At 45.8% G+C, this 18,982-nt stretch overlaps 1 protein-coding gene across 2 annotated transcripts in view; it reads right to left on the bottom strand.

The window, feature by feature from the left end:
- Positions 1-18,982, bottom strand: part of KCNB1 (potassium voltage-gated channel subfamily B member 1) — a 114,361-nt gene that overhangs the window by 89,221 nt on the left and 6,158 nt on the right. The window contains exons 1-2 of one of the 2 annotated variants that reach the window (XM_052683926.1): positions 17,919-18,324; positions 16,111-16,776 (exon numbers count right to left, since the gene is read on the bottom strand). In XM_052683926.1, the coding sequence (XP_052539886.1) occupies positions 16,111-16,677 (567 nt within the window). In that variant the 5' untranslated portion in view covers positions 16,678-16,776; positions 17,919-18,324. Of the gene's footprint in view, positions 1-16,110; positions 16,777-17,918; positions 18,325-18,982 lie in introns of those variants that run through there. The other variant, XM_052683927.1, reaches the window with a different exon arrangement.

Genomic DNA, 18,982 nt, shown 5'->3' with positions numbered 1-18,982 from the left:
TCTTCTGACCTACATGTCATACAGCCATAAGAAAGCAGGAAGATTTCCTTGGTTTACTGCTTTTTTAACATTGTTTTATAGCCTGTTCATCTATGTTACGTATTTTAAACATCTTCTAGATTACTCCCTCCAACTAAAGAGGTGAGTGCATGGCATATGTTGGAAAAACAAACACTTTTACTGCTGGCTTTGAGGAAGCTTTTGGTAAATAGCTGCATCTGTTTCTAAGTTTACTTTGTTCTAAAGTGGTGATAATATCTACCTGCCTGATGCGGTGCTCCTGAAGCTGTTAATTAAGAACACTTTGAGTTTTATTGGTGTTTGCATTTGTGGCTGTGCTTTGGGTATATAAATGAACGGTGCCCCTGGGGAAAATGAGTATTTCTGCTGAAATGCGAAGCTTAAGAATAGGAATAATAGAGACAGACCTTCTTGAAACATTCAGTTTATCTGATCCTTTTCTAAAAAGTCGTATTTCTGAGCTGAGAGTGTAAATGATGCAAAATATCCATGGTGTTGAGCTATTTCAGGGTATTCCAAACTCAGGTGATAATATCTCTGTACTGCTGTGATAGATTTATCTAGTGGTAATCCTCCTGCATCCCTTCTTCTTTTGCAGTCAATGACTAGCTCAGAAGCCATTATCATCCATCATCTTGATTATTGCAAATATCTCTTCAGTGGTAAGAGAACCAGGAATGATCTGCACCTATATGAACACGAAATTTTAAGAACGCTCCTCTTCCTGGATCTTCCTTGAGAGTAAATAATGGGAAGGGGACACTGGGGCAATGGGAAGAGATTTAGAAGGCTGCTGGTCTACATTTAGGGTGGATCTCACAGGTAAGAACTCCAGCTTCACCACTCATAGACATGCTAGATGCAAACATGTTACTCCACACAAGTCTTCTTGTGTCATTAAATCAAATTAAAAAGGAGCAAATGGATATGTCTGCACTTTTATACACTTTCTTCAGCCGTGGAGGGGAAGCGTTCACTTGGAAATCCCAATTATAATTTGGCTGTCAGCTCTATAATTAGACCAGTTAGGTCATTTTGAATGCAGAGTGCGCTATTCACCTCACATAAGAAATAGCCTGTTGCTACACCAACACTTCGTGCACCATTCCAAAGACTTAGGAATACCCACACAGCCCCCCAAATCCTTCTTGGAGATATCAATTCCACCACAACCAGCCTTTCCAACTGACTGTTGTTTGACTGATACAGATGAAGGCATTAATCAGAAAATCAGGTCCTGTTACCTCATCTATTTCTTTAAAAAGAAATAACTAGGGCCATACATATACTGTGAGGTTGCCACACAACCAGGTTATTTTGGGAGGTTGTGCCACAGAGTGCCTGTGACGGAATCCTTTTATTCAGCCATCAGTGACTAACTCTAATCACAAACACAAAGTAGCCTTCACCATCCACAGTCTCCATGGCTTCAAACACGCAACTGAGGACTAAACTTGCTTACACACAGTACCCACAGAAACCCCACTGTGAGGAGTTGGTGCGAATCTGATGTGTGTTCAACTCAAGACCTGGCTTCCTGCAACCCAATGTCCACATCCAGGTAATCCTCACCGAGCTCACAGCTAAGCTGTTCTCCATGCCCGTGCTAATACAGCTGCTTGCTGTTGAGAAAATAACATGATTGCACACCAAGCACTAAGCCTAATGAAACTATATTGATTTTGTTGTTAAGAACTATGTTTCTAGGATTGCTGGGCTACCAAAATGTGTTTTCTAAATGATACAGAGACAGTAAAGCGCAGAGAAATCCCATTAATGATGTCACAAGTAACCCAGCTCAGTAACAATACTCGTTTCACATTCAAATCCTGAAAGTAATATTTTCATATGCTCCGTGCCTTGCCACCTCCTTGGTGACAGATAGTTTCAAAAGGCATTAAGTCACTGGTCATTACTTAGATAAATCTTTTATACCACAACCTTTACCTACAGCAGAGGGACGGGGCACGCAATGCCTGAGCTCCTCTGTATGTAAGTGCTGTGCCTGAATGCCTACACAAAAGCCCACGATGGGGCTGGGAATTGGAGAGCACTTTTCAGTGTCAACAGACAACACGTGGTTTCTCCAGGAGCCTCTTTATCTCATCTCAGGCAGAACCTGTGGCAGACATTGACTGCCCTTGTGGAAGCCACATGTGCAAAGATTCATTGCCAGTCACCTGGAGGCTTTAAGTGTGCTAGAAAAATGCTGTGTTCCCAAATTTGGCTGTTCGTTATCACTTCCATGCAATCTACAGGGCAAAAGCTTTCCAGGACAACCTTCCCAAGACAGCAGACTTTCATGCTTACAGCCTAAAACACAAGCGTGCAAGAGTACACTGTCCAGAAGGAAAACAGAGCCTGGGATGCATATTAATTACTGGTGGCAGAAAGCCCAGGCAAGGTTGCTGCTCCATAGTCAAGTCATAAATCTGTCCAAATAGGATTCTGACTACATCTGCTGTGTTTATATTACAGAATTTTATGGCCATGTGATTCTTCACCTGGAGAGGAACAGTATCACTGTGCAGCCAGCTAATGACAGAGATTTATTATCTGGTTAAAAAGACCTCAGTGTTCTCTGTGGGCCTTGCTCAGGCTGGAAGAACCCGTGTGTCCCCACTGCCTTCAGTGCTGGGGTTGCAGGAGAGATGGGCAGGGGATGGAGACGTGGACACCATTAGGGCTGGGTCTGGGCACTGACTGCATGGTATGGGACACAGCTGTCCTTGCTTCACATCCAACCTGAGGGTTAAGGAAGCTACTTGTATGTCAGTGCATGTCTCAGTTTCCCTGTTCGTAAGATAGGCTTCGGGAGAACCTTGCTTGGTATTGCCATCAGGAGGAACACAGCACAGCCAAATTGATATCCTGATTACAGTCTTTCTCCTACGTCTAAAGGATCCAATTCCTGCAAGCAGAAGCAAGAAAATGTCCAAACTGACAGCAAACTAAAATGCAGATTGTTGAACAGCTGTTCCACAGAAACGATTTCTCCAGGCCTCTTAGCTGCTGCAGATGACACATTAACCTTAAACACTGAAGAATTCTAACTGAAGGAGGAAAATGTCCTTATTTTCATAGAAACTTAGCTAGCAGGTGCTCCTGATCTCCCAGTGAAATGGGGCCTTTAATTGCACCATAACTTGCTCCCTCTTTGCTATAAGCTTAATGCTAAGCAGATGCTCAAGTCTTGTTGACTTCAGAGGGGCGACTCACGTGCTGGAAGTTGGCATGTGCTGAAGTTTCTTACTCTTTGCAAGATTTTCACTTTGCCTCTATGCAGATCCAGTGGAGGGTCTGGCTGGGTGTGAGCATCACGTAGCCCCAGGCAGCAAGGCAGGATCAGCTCTCTGCTCTGATACTCACTCTTAAAAGAAATGTCTTAAAATGCAAGAGAAGGCATCTCAACATTCCTCGTTAATGTACCAATATATAGCTCCAAAAATCTCCATTCTCTATTCGATTCCCAGAAGAAAATGGTTGAAATAATCCATATTCATTAGAGTTTTTAATCCCTCACATGCCAGAATTCAGCAGGCTGCTAATGAAGAAGACAATTATACAGCACTTCAGAGAAGGGAAAAAAAGCCCATCAGAACAGGTGCAAAGGCTGGAGCTCTGCCATATTTGCTCTCTGTGCTTTAGCACAGCACATCATTATTTTACTTAAAATGTATTGAAACAACCCAACAGTTTAAAGCATCAGTATGAAAGGGAAAGAGGTGACATTTAAGATTAATCATTAGCTGTTGACCACCTAAGACACTAAATCAAAAAGACGACAGCTGGCCAAACTAAGCTTTATCTGTATTCCTTCCAAAGAACACAAGCACAAATGATGCTGTATCAGCGGAATGGCAGAAAGGCAGATTGTGTTTGTTTTGCCCCTTGAATTAGGGCTGAAAGTACAGAGTGAAGAAGTGATGCCCAAGGGATTTATGTTCTACCAGGCCCAGCTTGGGAAAAGCGAAGATTTTTTGTCAATGCAGATTTGTTTCAGAGGCACAAGAGAGAAAATGCCCTTCAGGAGTTTGTGCAGGAATGCTGTGATGTACCAATACCATCCAGCCCCTGCCCAACAGACCACCACCTCTCATCCTGACACTTTCTGCTCATCCTACCTACCTGGGTGAAAGCATACACACCAGAGAGGGACAGTGCTATAGGGCTGAATTTGAAAGCACTGAGCTCAGTGGTTCATCTAACTCACTAGAACCACGTTGAGAAAGACTGCAGCATGGAGATCAATGATGAAGGATGCTTATTGGATGAAACAGGCTTTTAAGAGGGGTTTGCAATGTCCTTTTGATGCAAAAGATCATTTTATGGGTAGGAAGAGAGAGCATACGTACCAGGGTTATGGCTCATTCCCCTGAAAAAAACACAAAGGAAAGGAAATATTCCAGATAATAACAAGGGATTAAATGACAGCACAGGTTTAAGTGGTGCAAAACTGTTTAAGGACTTGATAGAAAAGCAAAAAGAGAATAAAATTAGGAGGAAGCTCAGTACTTCATTTCCCCTAGGATATAAGTTAATGTATTACTGATAGAAAGGATCTAATCTGCTGACCATTTAGACACACAGCTGCACGTTGTGCAATGATACATCTAATTTGCACACAATTATCCTGTTTTTCCACATGCAGATTGGGTAATTGCTTGCATAAACTGCAAGGTACATTTGCATATTCCAACCGCCTGATTTGCATGCTAAATCACAGCAAAATATGTGTACAAACTAACTGTTCATCTTGCTTTGTGCACGCACACATTTGCCTGGGTCTACACAAATCACAGATTACACCCTTGTGGAAAATATCAGCAACAAATTCACCTCCAAAACCAACTCAGACCTCTTGGGTGGTCACTTCTGAGTTGCTTTAGGATTAGTTTATAGCAACAAAACCTCTGATGCAACAGGCTTAAGTAAATCAAGCAGGGACAGCCAAAGCAGTAACTTTCTCTCTCTGTCTGCACTGCTCACTGTTACAAAGATCACCACCTGTGATGAGCAGGTAGGTTGAGTCCCCATCAACCTTCCCAGCCTGGAACCCAACCAGTGGCTGGGATCCCAATTTAAGTGCGCCAACAGTGGTGATGGATGCCCTGCATGGTGCCCTCCATAGTGACATCTGCCTGACCCACACACTGCGAGCACTCAAAGCAAAATCAATGGGGCCAACAAGGGCTGATGCACTCATTTAGCTCTGCTTTACTGAGCAACACAGCTTACGCCCAGATCAAGCCCAGAGTGCAGATCCTGTTGGCCAAAGCAATAAAGATGTTTCACTGCCAAAGGAAGAGAAATGTGTGTTCTGCTCCTCACTCTTTCTCTAAGCATCTATTGCTGCCTACTTCTTGAAATGGGACGCTAAGTTTGGGGGGACCTTTGGTCCTACTGATATGCACTGACCTGTCAAGAAAAGGGCCAATCTGATTATGTGATTAACAGTTACAGAAAGTAAACTCCATACCATTCAAGAACAGTTTTTGTTTTCTCTGTAAAACATATTTATGGCTTGTTTTGGGGTAGCATGCATGAGCTGTGAGTCAGGACAGTATTGCACTTAGTGGCATATAAACACAGAACAAAAGATGGAACTTCCTACAAAGAGTTTATGAATTCAGTAAATTACCTCTATAACTCCTGGAAGTGGTATTCTCCATGCCCAAGTTATCTGGACCACAAAGCAAGTTTCTCAGAAGTTAGTGCAAACTAAGAAGTATTTCATAGCCACTTTACAAGAAGCTCTTAAGAGCATCTTTAAAAATAACTACTAAGTCAAGAGGGTTTCATTCATCGTCATTCATAACCAGAAACCTGAGCAAATTGTTCTTTAGCTTAATGAACATGCAAAAATAATGGAATTATACCTGCCCCAGTATTCAGAGAGGCCAGGCATCACTTTAGTGAGACCTCATGCATTTGTCTAACAAGATGGATGTCTCATTTCAGCAGGCAGAATTTACATGTTGAACTTGGCTTTGGCCACAGCTGCAGGTATTGAATGAGATCATCCCCTGGGGTTGCTGGAAGTCTAAAGTTACTCCTATAGGATAACACTGTATGTAAACACAGACAGAACACAAACTTGTCAGTTAGCTGAGCGAGCTCTGATAACCAACACAATCCAGAACGCAGCAAAGCTTGTGTCTAGTGGAGGTATCTCTTATCAGCACAAAGTGCCCTGCTGTGTTCCTCTGAACCTCACACAGAAACTTGGCATCAGCATACAGACAGTGCTGGGTCCGCTGGCACCTTGGGCAGTAGGAAGGTCTTGCTCCTAAAACACTCCTATTTGACAAGAACAGCTTCAGTCAAGGCAGGGCTTGGAAATGAGCAAAGGAAATTAATCATACACTCTATACCTCATCTCTTTAAATTTAGCTTGAAGAGTCAAAGTAGTAATAAATAGGAACCAGCATCCCTGGAATCAGACACCAAGCCCACAACTTTGCCAAACTAAACCAAAAGTGCATGCCAGTCATAACATTTGGCATCTCCTCCAAAAGGCAAACCCAGAGCTGAGCCCTCTGAGGTCTTTCATGGTACCAAAGGGTCTTCAGCATTCCTGGGAACAGAGTCCACATCACCTACTATACAGATACTCTCTTAATGCATCATAGAAAAGAGCAGGAGCTCTGAAAAACAGAACTGCTGTTATGTGTGCCTTCCTTACTCACAGTAACTGGTAACAAACCTAAAAGCCTTGGCTCTCCTCAGCTAAATGCTGCAAAACCTGCTGAGATCCACCAGACTTCTACCTGACAAGGTAGATTAGAGGCTAAGAATAACCACGGGTTGACTAACAGTGTTTAATTCTGCTCACTGGCAGCAAGCGAGATGTCCAAATGTCCATAAAGGGAGGGAGAACTGCTGCCACAACACTGGCATTTATTTATTTTTAATCTCTACGTTAGCCTAACAAAAACTATTCTTCCTGAAAACAAACCCATTTCTTATGATGCCAGTCAGGTCGGCCGCAGGCAGTGGTTCCCACAGCTCCAGATGCTGTACCTTTCCAGGCCAGGTTTGCTCTTTCCTCTATCTGAGAGATTTGTTTATTTACTGTTATTTCTGCATTGTTATATTTAAATGTTGATTGATAATAAGAGCTACTGCACCAGACAGTCATGAGGATTACCTAATTAATGTTTGTGAAGCACTACGATCCTCAGATGAAAGGAGCTAAGAAATGCAAAGTATAATTATTATGCATTATTAATAAACTTCTGGCACACTAACAGGAGGAGAGAACACTTTTTTCCCCTATTCTTTTCTAAAAAGACTTTCATGCTACAGAAGACAGATTTGCCAAAAATCTACAAATTAGCAAACGAGGAGTAAAAGCTCCCCATCCCCCTATGAAGATTTTAAGCAGTGAGGCTGAGACATCCCCCTTTGCTCACGATTTCAGATTTCTGATCCTATTACTGGGATGCCTGATGGATGTTGTGTTTTGTCAATGTGAGATCCAGGCACAGACAGGTGCACAGGTTTGTGTTCTGTGCTGCTGATCTCCCTTATTGAGTTGACACCCGGGTTTGAGAGCAGGCAGGCTGTGGGGTGGTGAGCTGAGGCCACCCTCCATCACTGCCAGCGCCTCGGGGCCATGTCACAGAGCGGTCACAGCTGGGACATGGTTGGACCAGAATAGCTGCAAACTTCAGCAAACAGCAAAACCACACATAGATTATGTCGTGCCAGGGAGAGACTAGTGAATGGGATAAAGGGGAATGCTCACAACTGTGAGTGTCACGGCCTTGAGGCCATGCAGAAGTTGAATGTCAACCTGGAGGTGGCATGGGGCAGGAAGGGGACACTGAACTGCTCCCAGAGAGCAGACCAAAGGATTTATCCTCTGTAAAAATCCACTGAAAGCTGTAGGGGATGGAGAAGTGCTGGAGCCCTCAGTTGGGAAGAGAGAACCAGGGACAGCCTGGGAGATTCGATGGGGAAAAATACTGTCAATGCCTGAAGACCTCAGTCCTTGCAAGTTACACCAGATCCTTCTTGGCTGCTGCCTAAAATGTGATGAAGGAACTCCCAAAGCAAGGAAAAGTTCAAGTTCTAGCCAGCTGCTGTCCTGCACATCCTGCTGCTAAAATGACTGCACTCTCTTTGTCTTAGGAGACATGACTGCTGCAGAGAGATGTTTGACTTGTTTGTTATATTTGCTGTGTTTGTCAAAGAGGCCTTGTTGGGTCTTAGAGGTAACTGAAAACTAGCATTTTCCTTGTCCGGGGTACAAAGGAACTTCCATATGGAAGGGCAATTTCAAATATATGTATGTATAAATATATATATACTGTATTGGATTTGACAATACCATTTCACAATACAATTATATACACAGCCTAATATTTGCACTGTCTTATTGCATAGTATAGTTTAACAGAATCCCCTTCCCACAGTCAGAATGGCATCAGAAAATGCCCTTATATAGACTTTGTGGTTTTGGATCTTATGGAGAAAACCCATTTTTTTCGGTAACCACTCAACCCTTAAAGATATCAAAGTTTTTCAGGACCTTCCTATGCAGAAGGGCTCCTTTAGGAAACAGTAGGACACCTGGACACTCCCCTCTGCCATGGGAGCACACGATGTCTGAGGGTGCTGGGAAGTCAGGGTCCCCCCCAGCTCTGCCCCCACCTTTCCTCTGACCTTGGGCACTTGTCACCTCTTCACTTTAAGATGGGGATAATGCATATATCACAGGTTTGTCCTGGCCTTAAGTAATCCATCTTTTCAAAGCACTTTGAGAGCTTTGCTTGATGAGCACAGACATTATAATACTCATCTGCTCCCATTACATTCAATGGAAGTTTCATCTCATAGAGAAGCACCTAGCATCGCAGGACCTAGACATAAGTGTGCCTGTGATATTTGAATGCTAGCATTTTGATGGGCACAACACAGAGTGAATACAAAGGCACAGCACTTGTGTAGAGATGCTTGAAAGTCTTATAGACTTATTGTAGAATGAGTATAATTTTTTCATTAAAAATTAGAACAAGACCTCACCAACTCCTGCTGGTAAACAATACTTGGCTTGTGCCAGGCTGCAAAGGGGACAGAAGAGACCTCAGGCAGCAGACAGAAGTCAGAAAGCAGTCACACTTGGGGGAAGCTTACTGCAAGATTTGCTTCTGCTGTACTCAGAGTAACTGAGCAACAGGAGGTGGGAGTGCAGATATTGCCTTGGGGACTGAACCCAGGGCAAGGTGATCCTAAGGATAAAGGGAGCCAAAGCTAAAGCACCTCAGGCAGGAAAGATGCTAAGTAATAGGGCGTGGGACAGGGATCTCTGAGCTCTTGCCAGTCCATAGGTGTGTGACATGGAGCTACGAGGTACTGATTCACCCAGCCAGCCCTTGAAGCAGTTCTGCTCCCTCAGGCAGCAGCAGGACTCCATGCCTCTCATTCAAACAAGCCCTTGCTGGAGTCAGACCACGAGACTCAGGAAACAAATGGGGCAGCTCATGGTAACATCATCTCCAATCTCCTTCTGCCTCAGTGCAGGAAAGGTGACAGTGTGTAGATTCTTTGGCCAAAACTAATATTAGTGTCTTGCTTCACATTCGCTGCCACACTGAGTCTTTTCTGTTGCTGCCAGATATCTCCATGGAGTAAATCATATTGACTGTGTTTATTGTAAGAACTAAGTGATCAGCTGTGAACTTTCTTTGACATAAATATTTTGCCATTAGTAGTGACAAATAGCAACGCTGCTGTTGTAAAAGTACCATCGGGTCGGTCCTCTCTGTGGGGGCTTCACATTGAGAGAAATCAGAAGGAAAGTGTGGTCTGCAGGATCAAGAGGAACAAAGAGCTAAAAGCGCCCCTTTCCCTCCCTCAAGCTGATGGCAAGGACACTTATCCCATAAGACTGTTAAACAAAGAAAATGCTTTATAAAATGAAATAACTGATTTTTCACACAGCTATAGAGCACCACTGCACAGCCAGCTCCAACACTTGGCCACAGCTTTGCTAGCAATGCAGCAACTGAAACTGCACTCACAGTTTGTGAGCATTACCCACACTGCATTTCCTGCAGCCCAGGCCCAGCACTTTTCTTCAGAATTTTTATTCCTAAGACTCCACAGTTACAGATGAACAAAACACGGATTTGCCATTCTTGCAAGATTTCCTACATTTTTGACTGATGTTGGCACCTTCAATCATATCTGCACACAGGCTGAGCAACTGAGAGGATGGGAGAATGCTGAGCAGCAAGGCGAACGAATCTCAGACAGATTTTTTGAAAGGTACAAATGAGAGCTGGTGCTTTAAAAATAGCATCGACTGTACTTCTACAGCACATATCCTCTGAGGAATTCATTCTGAGCACAGCAGCTTGTCACTCCCCCCCTGAGGCAGGCGTTCTCATACAGATGTGGATACCTAGGCTCAAAGAACCACAACGTGGTCCAGGCTCTCCTAGCAGAAAGTCAGAGACGAGCTAAAAATCCAAGGATGTGCTTACATATCTGTTTACTCACACTATACTTCATGGTACATGCATCAAAAGGACTACTAGGCTTAACAACTTCAACTATCCTTTTTTAAAACACTTCAGTGACTGCAAACCTACAGGTCTGTATTGTAAGCTGCTGAACCCAAGGCAACAAGGCAACAAGTGCCAGGCAGCTGTCTGCCTACATCCAATGGTGCTCCAGTAATAAGTCTGGAGAAAGAATCACACTTGATAGGTGAGGGCCCAACCTGAAGAGCTTAGAATATACTTGTTGTTGGCAGATGTATGCCAGAAAATAGCATGAGGTATTGTATTAGGAATGTGGGAGACTGAGAAGCCAGTGTTGTGGCACTTCCTTGCTTGCAAGCAGAGATTCTTTAAAGCCAACAAGAATGGAAGGACACAATTACTGAGCTGGCAAGAGTAACATTTTTCCCCTGAATTGAGGGCTTAGGGAGGCTGTAGTGGAGTTCTGGGACCTGGTGGCACAGCAATACCTTGTGGAAAGGTCATTGGTGAGACACTGCAGGGAGCCGACTGCAGGAATTAGGGCTCCCCAGGCAAAAGACTTAAGAAGCTCACTGAAAGGACAAGTGCCCAGAAAGGAGCCGCAGGATGAAATGAAACTGATACAGAGCAGCAATTGTTTGTACATCCACAGGACAGTGCTGTGCTAGAAACCCGGCAATAAGCTATAGACCAAAGAGGCAAATCCCTGAGCCCATGGGGAAGGCTTTGGACTGAGGCTTTGCTTTTGAAGAGCTCCAAAAGCAGAAGTTTACTTTGGATGAAGGGGAATATTCTCCTATATACAGCAGAACAGTCAAGGCAGTAGCTGTAGCAGAAAAATAAGTTCAGAGCTGCAAGCAAAATATGGGCAATCCAGGTTTAACTGCCAAAGTCAACACCTGCCCTGTGGTGAGAGCCCTGGAGGCAGGAGGCATCGCTAAGGCATGACCCCTACAACGAGAGAGAGGGGTTTCCTCTGCTGAATGCTTAATTCAGGCGGGTTTCTAGAGATGAATGAAAATTGCATGCCATAAGGGAGGGCCAGGAATAGAAAGCCTGTGTGGGGGAAGAATGCTCTAGATGTAGAGAATACATCTCCAAGAGTTTTTATCATTCTTATTTTGTACCTACTATCAACAATAATAAGGAAGGAGCTTACTGAACAGCCTTTTCAATCCCTAAGCAATGCATCCAGAGATTAGGAGCAGAGAGCAGTGGGCAGCTCGAGAAAAGCTGTTCAACAAATGTAGAGGCATGCATAATAAGATTACTGAATTGGAGTTGCGTGTTTTCAAGGATAAACGTGATATTATTGCACTGGCAAAGACATAGTAGGAACAAGGTGAAAGATGAGAAATAGCCTGCCAGAGCTGTGGGACTGCTGCAGCTGAGCTCCCAACAGGACAGGAGCAAGGGAGAAGTGGAGACAATGAAGAGAAGCAGCTCCCCATGGGCAGAGAGGAAGAGCATATCCTACTTGACATGCAGATATGCAGAGCAGCTTTTTTGCAAAGTGGGTGATGTCATCATGTTTTTCTCAGCCTTCAGGACAGCAAGAGAAAAATAGATTGCATAGGAGTCTACAAGACAAGCAGGCTTTTCCCCCTGCCCCCCTCTCTGCAAAAGTAATTGCTCAAATATTGATCAGGAAAATAATTTGAAAGGGCTAAAAGAAGGAAGGACTTCTTTTGCCTCAGAGGCAAAAAGGGTAATGTCCTTGCAAGCTGCTGGAAAGATCCAAGTGTTCAGAGGATTTCCAATACTATATGAGCTAATTAAGGTGTTGAGTTGGTCTGTTTTTTTTTTTGTTTTGTTTGTTTGTTTGTTTTTTGCTCATACAGGAAAGCAAACAGTTGAAGTTTGAGATTTTTCAGAATGCCCTGAAGTCTGACTGGATTTACAACTGTGCTGGCTGTCCCAGGGGGCAAGAGTGCCCACCAGGCATACAAAATCACAGGCCCTAACTAGTGCAATTAGTGAGAACAGCAGCTATGGCAGGGACTTTCACTCTGGAAATCTGGATTTTGGCTGGCAGAAACCAGCAGCCTAGGTTTAGCCTTAGTGAGGGAAAGCACAGTGAAGATAAATCCCCAAACCAGAGTGCTGGAGGACTGCTAGTCACTGCTGCCCTAACACAGACACTGAGTCCTGAGAAAAAGCAGCAGTTGTTTGGCTTCTGGAGAGGTGTTTTTCTTTCTTGTGAAAGATACAAAGGAAAAAAATCCATCTAACAAAATGTAGTAACTATCTCAGAAAATATCTGTACCTCATCTTCATCTGGAAGAAATCTAGACAGAAGTGAGCACCAGGAAGTCCTTCATTGTTACAGATGTGTTTTGTGAGTAAACCAAAGCAGAGAAGGAATGCTATCAAGGGCAAAACAAACAAAAGCCTTGAAGCAGATTGGGAAAAAAAAAATAATGGTAGAAATAAAAATAATAAAGCAAGAACATGCAAAGATAACAATCACAGGAAGAGGAGGGAGCACTCACAAAGATTTCAGTGAATATTTCTCAGGGATATATGGGAAGCAGGAGAAACTGATCCTTGAAAGTATCTTGCAAGGTTAGAAAGAGAGAAATGAAAAAATGTACCAAACAAATGTCAATTAAATGAAATATCTTCAAATATACGTTTATTTTTCGCTTTGATATGGAGTCTCTATGCTGAGTTTTGTGCATGAATTTTCCCCACTGGGTGAAATGAGCCCAGCAGTGCCTCAAAGTAAAGCTGACTGCAGGGTGAGATGATTCGTGTGCCTGTTGCAAGGGTGCAGGGTGGGTCACAAGGTGGCAATCCTAGGGCTTCAGCAGCTGCCTGGTTCTTCATCGCAAGGCTCTCAAGGAATGTGCATTATGAAGTCTATCAAAGCATTCTCTTTGGTTATATATGAGGTGTAACATTGGATCTAAGTCATCACTTGCCAGGAGGTGGTTAGTTTAAAACTCAGATTGATTAGTCAAAAGATATGGTTAAATCCCCTCTAGACAATGGAGCAGTATATACATATAACGTATTAAGGGCTGGGGGATTCTTCTTTCCTTATTTTAACATCCTTTTCCACCCTGAGGTACATCATGTATGATTCCTTTTTAAAACAAACAAGCAAAGAAGTCCCACACTCTCAGAATTTTAATGGTCCCAGTATGACCATGAGAAGTTCTGCAGTATGCTGTTATGGAGGAGTCTGGTTAGATATTAGCAAGAAAATCTGCCTAGGAGTTGGACTACATTGCATGGCTTCCTAGAACTCTGTTTGGTTTAGAGATAAATAAGCATTTGTAGTCATTTTATAGATTCCTCACAGAGAACATGAAGGGTGCCTGTACCTGCTACATTTAAATGGAGAAAACAAACAAACAAACAAACAAAAAAACCAAAACCCAGAACCAAAAAACTTCTGCACTGAGTGGCACAAGTCTGAAGAAAAAGAATAAGCAAAAAGAAAGTAATCTGTGGGAACACCTATGGTAGGTTATTCAGTGCCAGTCATTAAACCTCAGAAGAGTTTACTTCATTCCTTTCCTACAGAAAGGGTTTTAGCTCCCAGACCTGGCAAAGCAAATCAAATCTGACTTTAGGAGATAGAAGCTCCTGGAGACCCATAGCCTCAGCAATAGTTCTCCACTGAACAGACAGCTTCTGGCCAGATTCTCCAAGCTACCAGGCAGAGGATCAGATTTAGAAAATGCAGCCTGGGCACAGCTGGTCAGGTCAGATAGTGGGTCAGGCTGCCAAGTCTCTCTCTGCTCTCTTCCATCAGAAGATGAAGATTGTGTTCAGCCTATTCAATATGTGGAATGAATTCTCATGAAGGTGATCAAAGCAAAGGGCGTACTCTGTCAGGAGAGAAAAGCTTTCCACCAGCAGGGAGAAAAATAGGCAAAGAATAGGCTTACCAGCTCTTCTGTCCCTGCCTGGTTAGCTGATTGTTCATCATGCTTATTTGCTTTGCTACAGTTGAAATGGGTAGAAATCTGTGTTTGAGAACTGCTGAAGTATTTGAGGTCTGATAACATAGAGCAACCATTTTCATTACAGTAACCAAGTCACAGAATGGTAGCTTTAAATGGGAAGGATAATAATGCATTACAGATTCACTTTCAATTAATCCAATGCCTGCAATGCTGAATGCACTTAGTCCGTGAATTTTCTCAGAAAATGAAGCAAGAGTGTATTTCACTTATAAATCACAAAAGACACTTATTTGGTAAGAACGACCCCCTGCTCATATACTATAAATCATGAACATCAACAGTCTCTAATGGATTTTGAGTCAGTGCCACATACAGCAAAGCCCAGGGCCTGTGTTTCAGGATTCCAGGACTGTGCCAAAGAAGCCTTATAAATGATTAATGTATTCAGCACAGTGTCATCTGTGCCATTGGAGAGAAAAAGACATTCAGGGGCTCCGTTTGTCATTAAAAAAGTGATAATCAGTTCAGCAGCAGACCATGGCTCTCCTTTCCCCTGCCAGAATAAACCATTAAGCTCCAGACTTAATAAAATCCCTCCCCAAAACTTCACACATGTTCTTCATTCATGGTGTGCAACACTGCAGTAAGAGAAAAGATGTGAAAACAGACTTTTTCTTTCCCTAAGCAAACCTCCAAATCCAGACTTCCAAGAGGACAGAGTTGGGGTTTGCACTTGGAAATGTATGTTCAATATGGGGTTACATTGCATAGGTGGCTGGGGCCTCTTTCTACTTGGTTGTCAGTACACAGACAATACAAGTTTTGGTCCCTTCTGCTCAGTCAGTCATGCTTCCCAGTTATCTATCCCGCAGTTTTCAATCTCTTCCCCTTTACTTTTATCCCCATGGTTACTGAATCAGTGTGTTCACAGAGATTTTCCTCACTAAAGAATGTGACTAACATGAGACAGCTAAATTATCAGAGCCAATTCCAACATTGGTTTTTCCTAGCAAGGATCTTATCTTCCAAACGCTTTCAAATAGATCTGTTGCACTGGCACCAACTTCAGAGTAAGCAGTGCTGCAACTATTGATAGGGACAGAGCCACAGAAGCACTGTACATGGAGACCTAAAATAGTCTGGAATCTGGTAAATGATGAAATTTAAATGCTAGGTTTAGCAGAAAAAAAAAAAAAAAAAAAAAAGTAACCCCTAGAAGGGAACCCATTATTTCCTGATAAGACCTGGCTCTAGGAGTTCAAGTAGATTTCCTCTTTTAAGAAATAGTTTGGCTGAGCAGTAGGATACAGATGTTTTAGGGCCCCTAGAAATCTCTGTTACACAATGCTTCAAGACAGACCAACAAAAAACAAGTCTACTAATCTCCAGCCACAGCAACCAGCATATGCTGACCCAGGGGTCACTGGAGCTGTTCTCACACTGTCCAGTCTAGGCTGCCCTCAGGGCAGAGCAAACTGAATCTCTTCCAAACCACCAAAAATATATACATTAAGCCTCATTCACACTTGGGAGGTCTCTCTCCCCTGTACTCATAGCATCTATATAGCCACAATTGCTGAAACTCTAAAGCCAGGGTAGCAAGTTGACATCTCAGATAAGCATCATGACAGTCATGAGCCAGCATACACAAGACTTAAGAAGAAATGTGGAAGTCTTACCTTGGCCGCTACGGAGGAGTTGGGCTTCTCCAGGAGGTCCCAGAGCTTTTTCCTTTTGTCAGCGCAGCAAGTGTTATCAAATTCCTCCCCTTCCCTTTCCCTCAAGGTCTCAGCTTCTCTTTTCAGCTCCTCATTCATCTGCTCCTTCTTCTGATGGTAGCGGGCCTGGCAGCAGGACTCCAGGTAGATCTCATCCACCCCCCAGTAGTCCAGCTCTTGGCTGAAGGACAAGGCGCACATCTCCTCCATCATGTGCAGCTTGCCAGTACGGTAGAAGTTCAAGATTGAGGTGAATGCCCCCGGGTGCCTGTCAAAGAAGTACTCATTCTCCTCCAGGTTGTAGTCATCACAGATCTCCATGAGGGAGTCGTGTGTGTTGCAGTCTCTAAGCTTACCCAGCCTGGTCCGTGGCAACCTGTCCAAGGTCCGCCAGAGAACCTCGTGGGCCAGCCCCCCCACATTGAGCTTGACCCTGCGGGAGCAGGCCTTGCTCCTGACGATCTCCGTGGGGTCCGGAGGCAAAGAGGTAGTAGAGCGAGATCCATGCTTATTCATCCCCAGAGGCATCGCTGGTCCCCCTCAGGCTGGATGCTCCAAGGTGCGGTGTGGGGCAGGGCGTGCGGGGGCCGGCTCTCCTCACCTCTCCTTCCCCTCCATGCCCCAGAGCTGCAAGAGAAGCCAACCATGGGTCCCTGCCCGCTGACCTCGGCTCCCGCGGGCCGCCTGCCCGCCGGCCTTATCCCCGCCCGGGGCAGCCCGGCCCCGCTAATCTGCTCAGGGGGAGGCGGTGGCGCTGTCCGCCCTCGCGGTGCTGAACCCCTCTCCGCGCCCCGCTCGGGCGGGCGGCCTCGGGCAGGCGCTGTCCGCGCCCGCGGTGCTGAAGGCCGCCCGCTCCCACGTGGCGGAGCGGCGGCTACCGCCGAGCTCCCCCGGGCGGCGGCCGGGTGCTGCCCTCTCTCCCGGTGGATCCCAGGCTCTGCCCGGGAGGGTTGTCTGTACACCTCGTCCAGAGAGCTAAGGAGGCTGGGCACGGCTTCAGCAGCCTCTTCTGAGAAAAGGCTGTCTGGGAGCTGCTGAGTTAAAGTGAGCTCCCCCGAGCACCGCTCAGCGCTGCTCCCCAAAAGGCGCCCGGCCGTTAGCCACGGCTGCGCTGGTACGTTGTTTCCCATCCCGAAGAGACAGGACAGGAGAGCGCCGGCCCAACCACCGACAGTCTCCTAGTGCTCGGACCCGCCGTTCCCTCGCGCAATGAGGCCCTACTGGACAGCAGGCACAATACCCCGCGTGCCCCCACGACCCACCCGGGCAACTTTTCCCGCTCTGCCCGGCCGTGGAGGCGGCAGGTGGGAGCAGAGGCTTTTATAACTGCAGCCTTGCAAATTTCCCCGAGGAAAGCTCTGTGAACGAGAAAGAGCGAGTATTTCCAGTCACTCTAACGACGCACTCTACCTCCCTGGGCTACCCAGGGACGCCTCCCCATACCCCACGCAGCCCTCTGCATAACAGGAAAATCAACGAAAATGGGAATAAGAACCACCCCCGAGCCTTCATTGCAAAGCCAGTGCCTTATAACAGCCCCAAGCACTGTTGCTTACACAAGATGGCACGAAGAGAAATCTCGGCGCAGAAAGGAACGGCTTTCTCCCTGCTCGTCCAGCACGGCGCCGGGGCTCTGCCCCTCTCCCCATCGATGTGGGTGCCCCCACGCCGATAGCGAAACCCCGACGCTGCCCTCAGCCCTTCCGCGGGGCCACTCCCGGCCGCAGCCCCACGCGGGAGAGGGCTCCGCTCTCCCGGCCCAAACCTACCTCCTCCTGCGGGCTCCCAGCGAGGCGGCGCGGGGCTGTGCGGGACCGAGGGCGGCTACATCGTGCGTCGGGGCGGGCAGCCGGGATGGCCCCGCTCGCATCCCCCCGCGGGCAGCCTCGAGGCGGAGGGATGGCGGCCGCGCTCCCGTCTGGCCACAGAGTCCGGGGGGCGGGGGGAAGGGAAGAGAGGTAAATCGGATCCCTCGGCAGGAAGCTTTCCAAGGCCTTCCTTCGGCTGCGGCTCCTCGCTCCTGCCTGCCGTCAACTCCGAAGCCGCATCTGCCCCCTTCCCCCACCCTTCTCTTGGTGAAGACACAAAGGAAAGCTTCGGTACTTCCTTCTGCTGCCTCGAAACGGAGATCAACAAGTCTAGTCTGAACCTCCAGCTTTTCCCTGCAATTCTGTCCCGGAGTTGTTTGAAGTGAATTGGAAGTTGGGGGTGGAAGAGAGGAAGGCAGCTCCACCGTGAGCTGGGATGCAGCATTGCAGGGAAGGTTAACGCTTTCCTGACCTGGCCCTGCCGCCCCGGGGCTGATTTACAGCGAGTGAAGCGCCTGGACCAGATCTAATACCGAAAGGAGAGCTGTAGCATCCTTCCGTAGCAGTAGGACTCTTCCCACCATCCTCCAGCTCCCGGTGGTATCATCCGTGAAAGCGGGAGCAGGGATTGGTGCCAGGAGAAAAACGACAAGCAGAGTGTGCTGATAAGCCCAGCAGGGCTGTTATTGCTTTCTAGGCCCTGCTTGCTGAGCTAGGAGCAGCTGAGCTCTGTGAAGCTGCACATCTTCATGCAAGGAGTGAGCTGGGCCATCAACCTCGCACTAGCAACCTCTCATCAAAGGGAAAGCCTGCACTTAGAATTGTTACATGTTTTTGCAGATAGAGATGGAAGGAATAATAACAGATTTCTGATCTGATCTCTATGAAATAGAGCATCTGCTAACCAGAAAATACAGCATTCAAAGTATCCTTTTAGCACTCTATTCTCTTTCCCCTCCAACAGGGGAAAATGGGTCTCAGCAGGAGCCAGTACCTTCATTGGCATTACTTAATGGGTACATTAG

The sequence above is a fragment of the Tympanuchus pallidicinctus genome, unplaced genomic scaffold (genome assembly GCF_026119805.1).
Source record: "Tympanuchus pallidicinctus isolate F22 unplaced genomic scaffold, pur_lepc_1.0 scaffold20, whole genome shotgun sequence".
NCBI lineage: Eukaryota > Metazoa > Chordata > Aves > Galliformes > Phasianidae > Tympanuchus > Tympanuchus pallidicinctus.
Note: the sequence above shows the minus strand (reverse complement) of the source record. Positions and strands in the feature narration are given on the sequence as shown.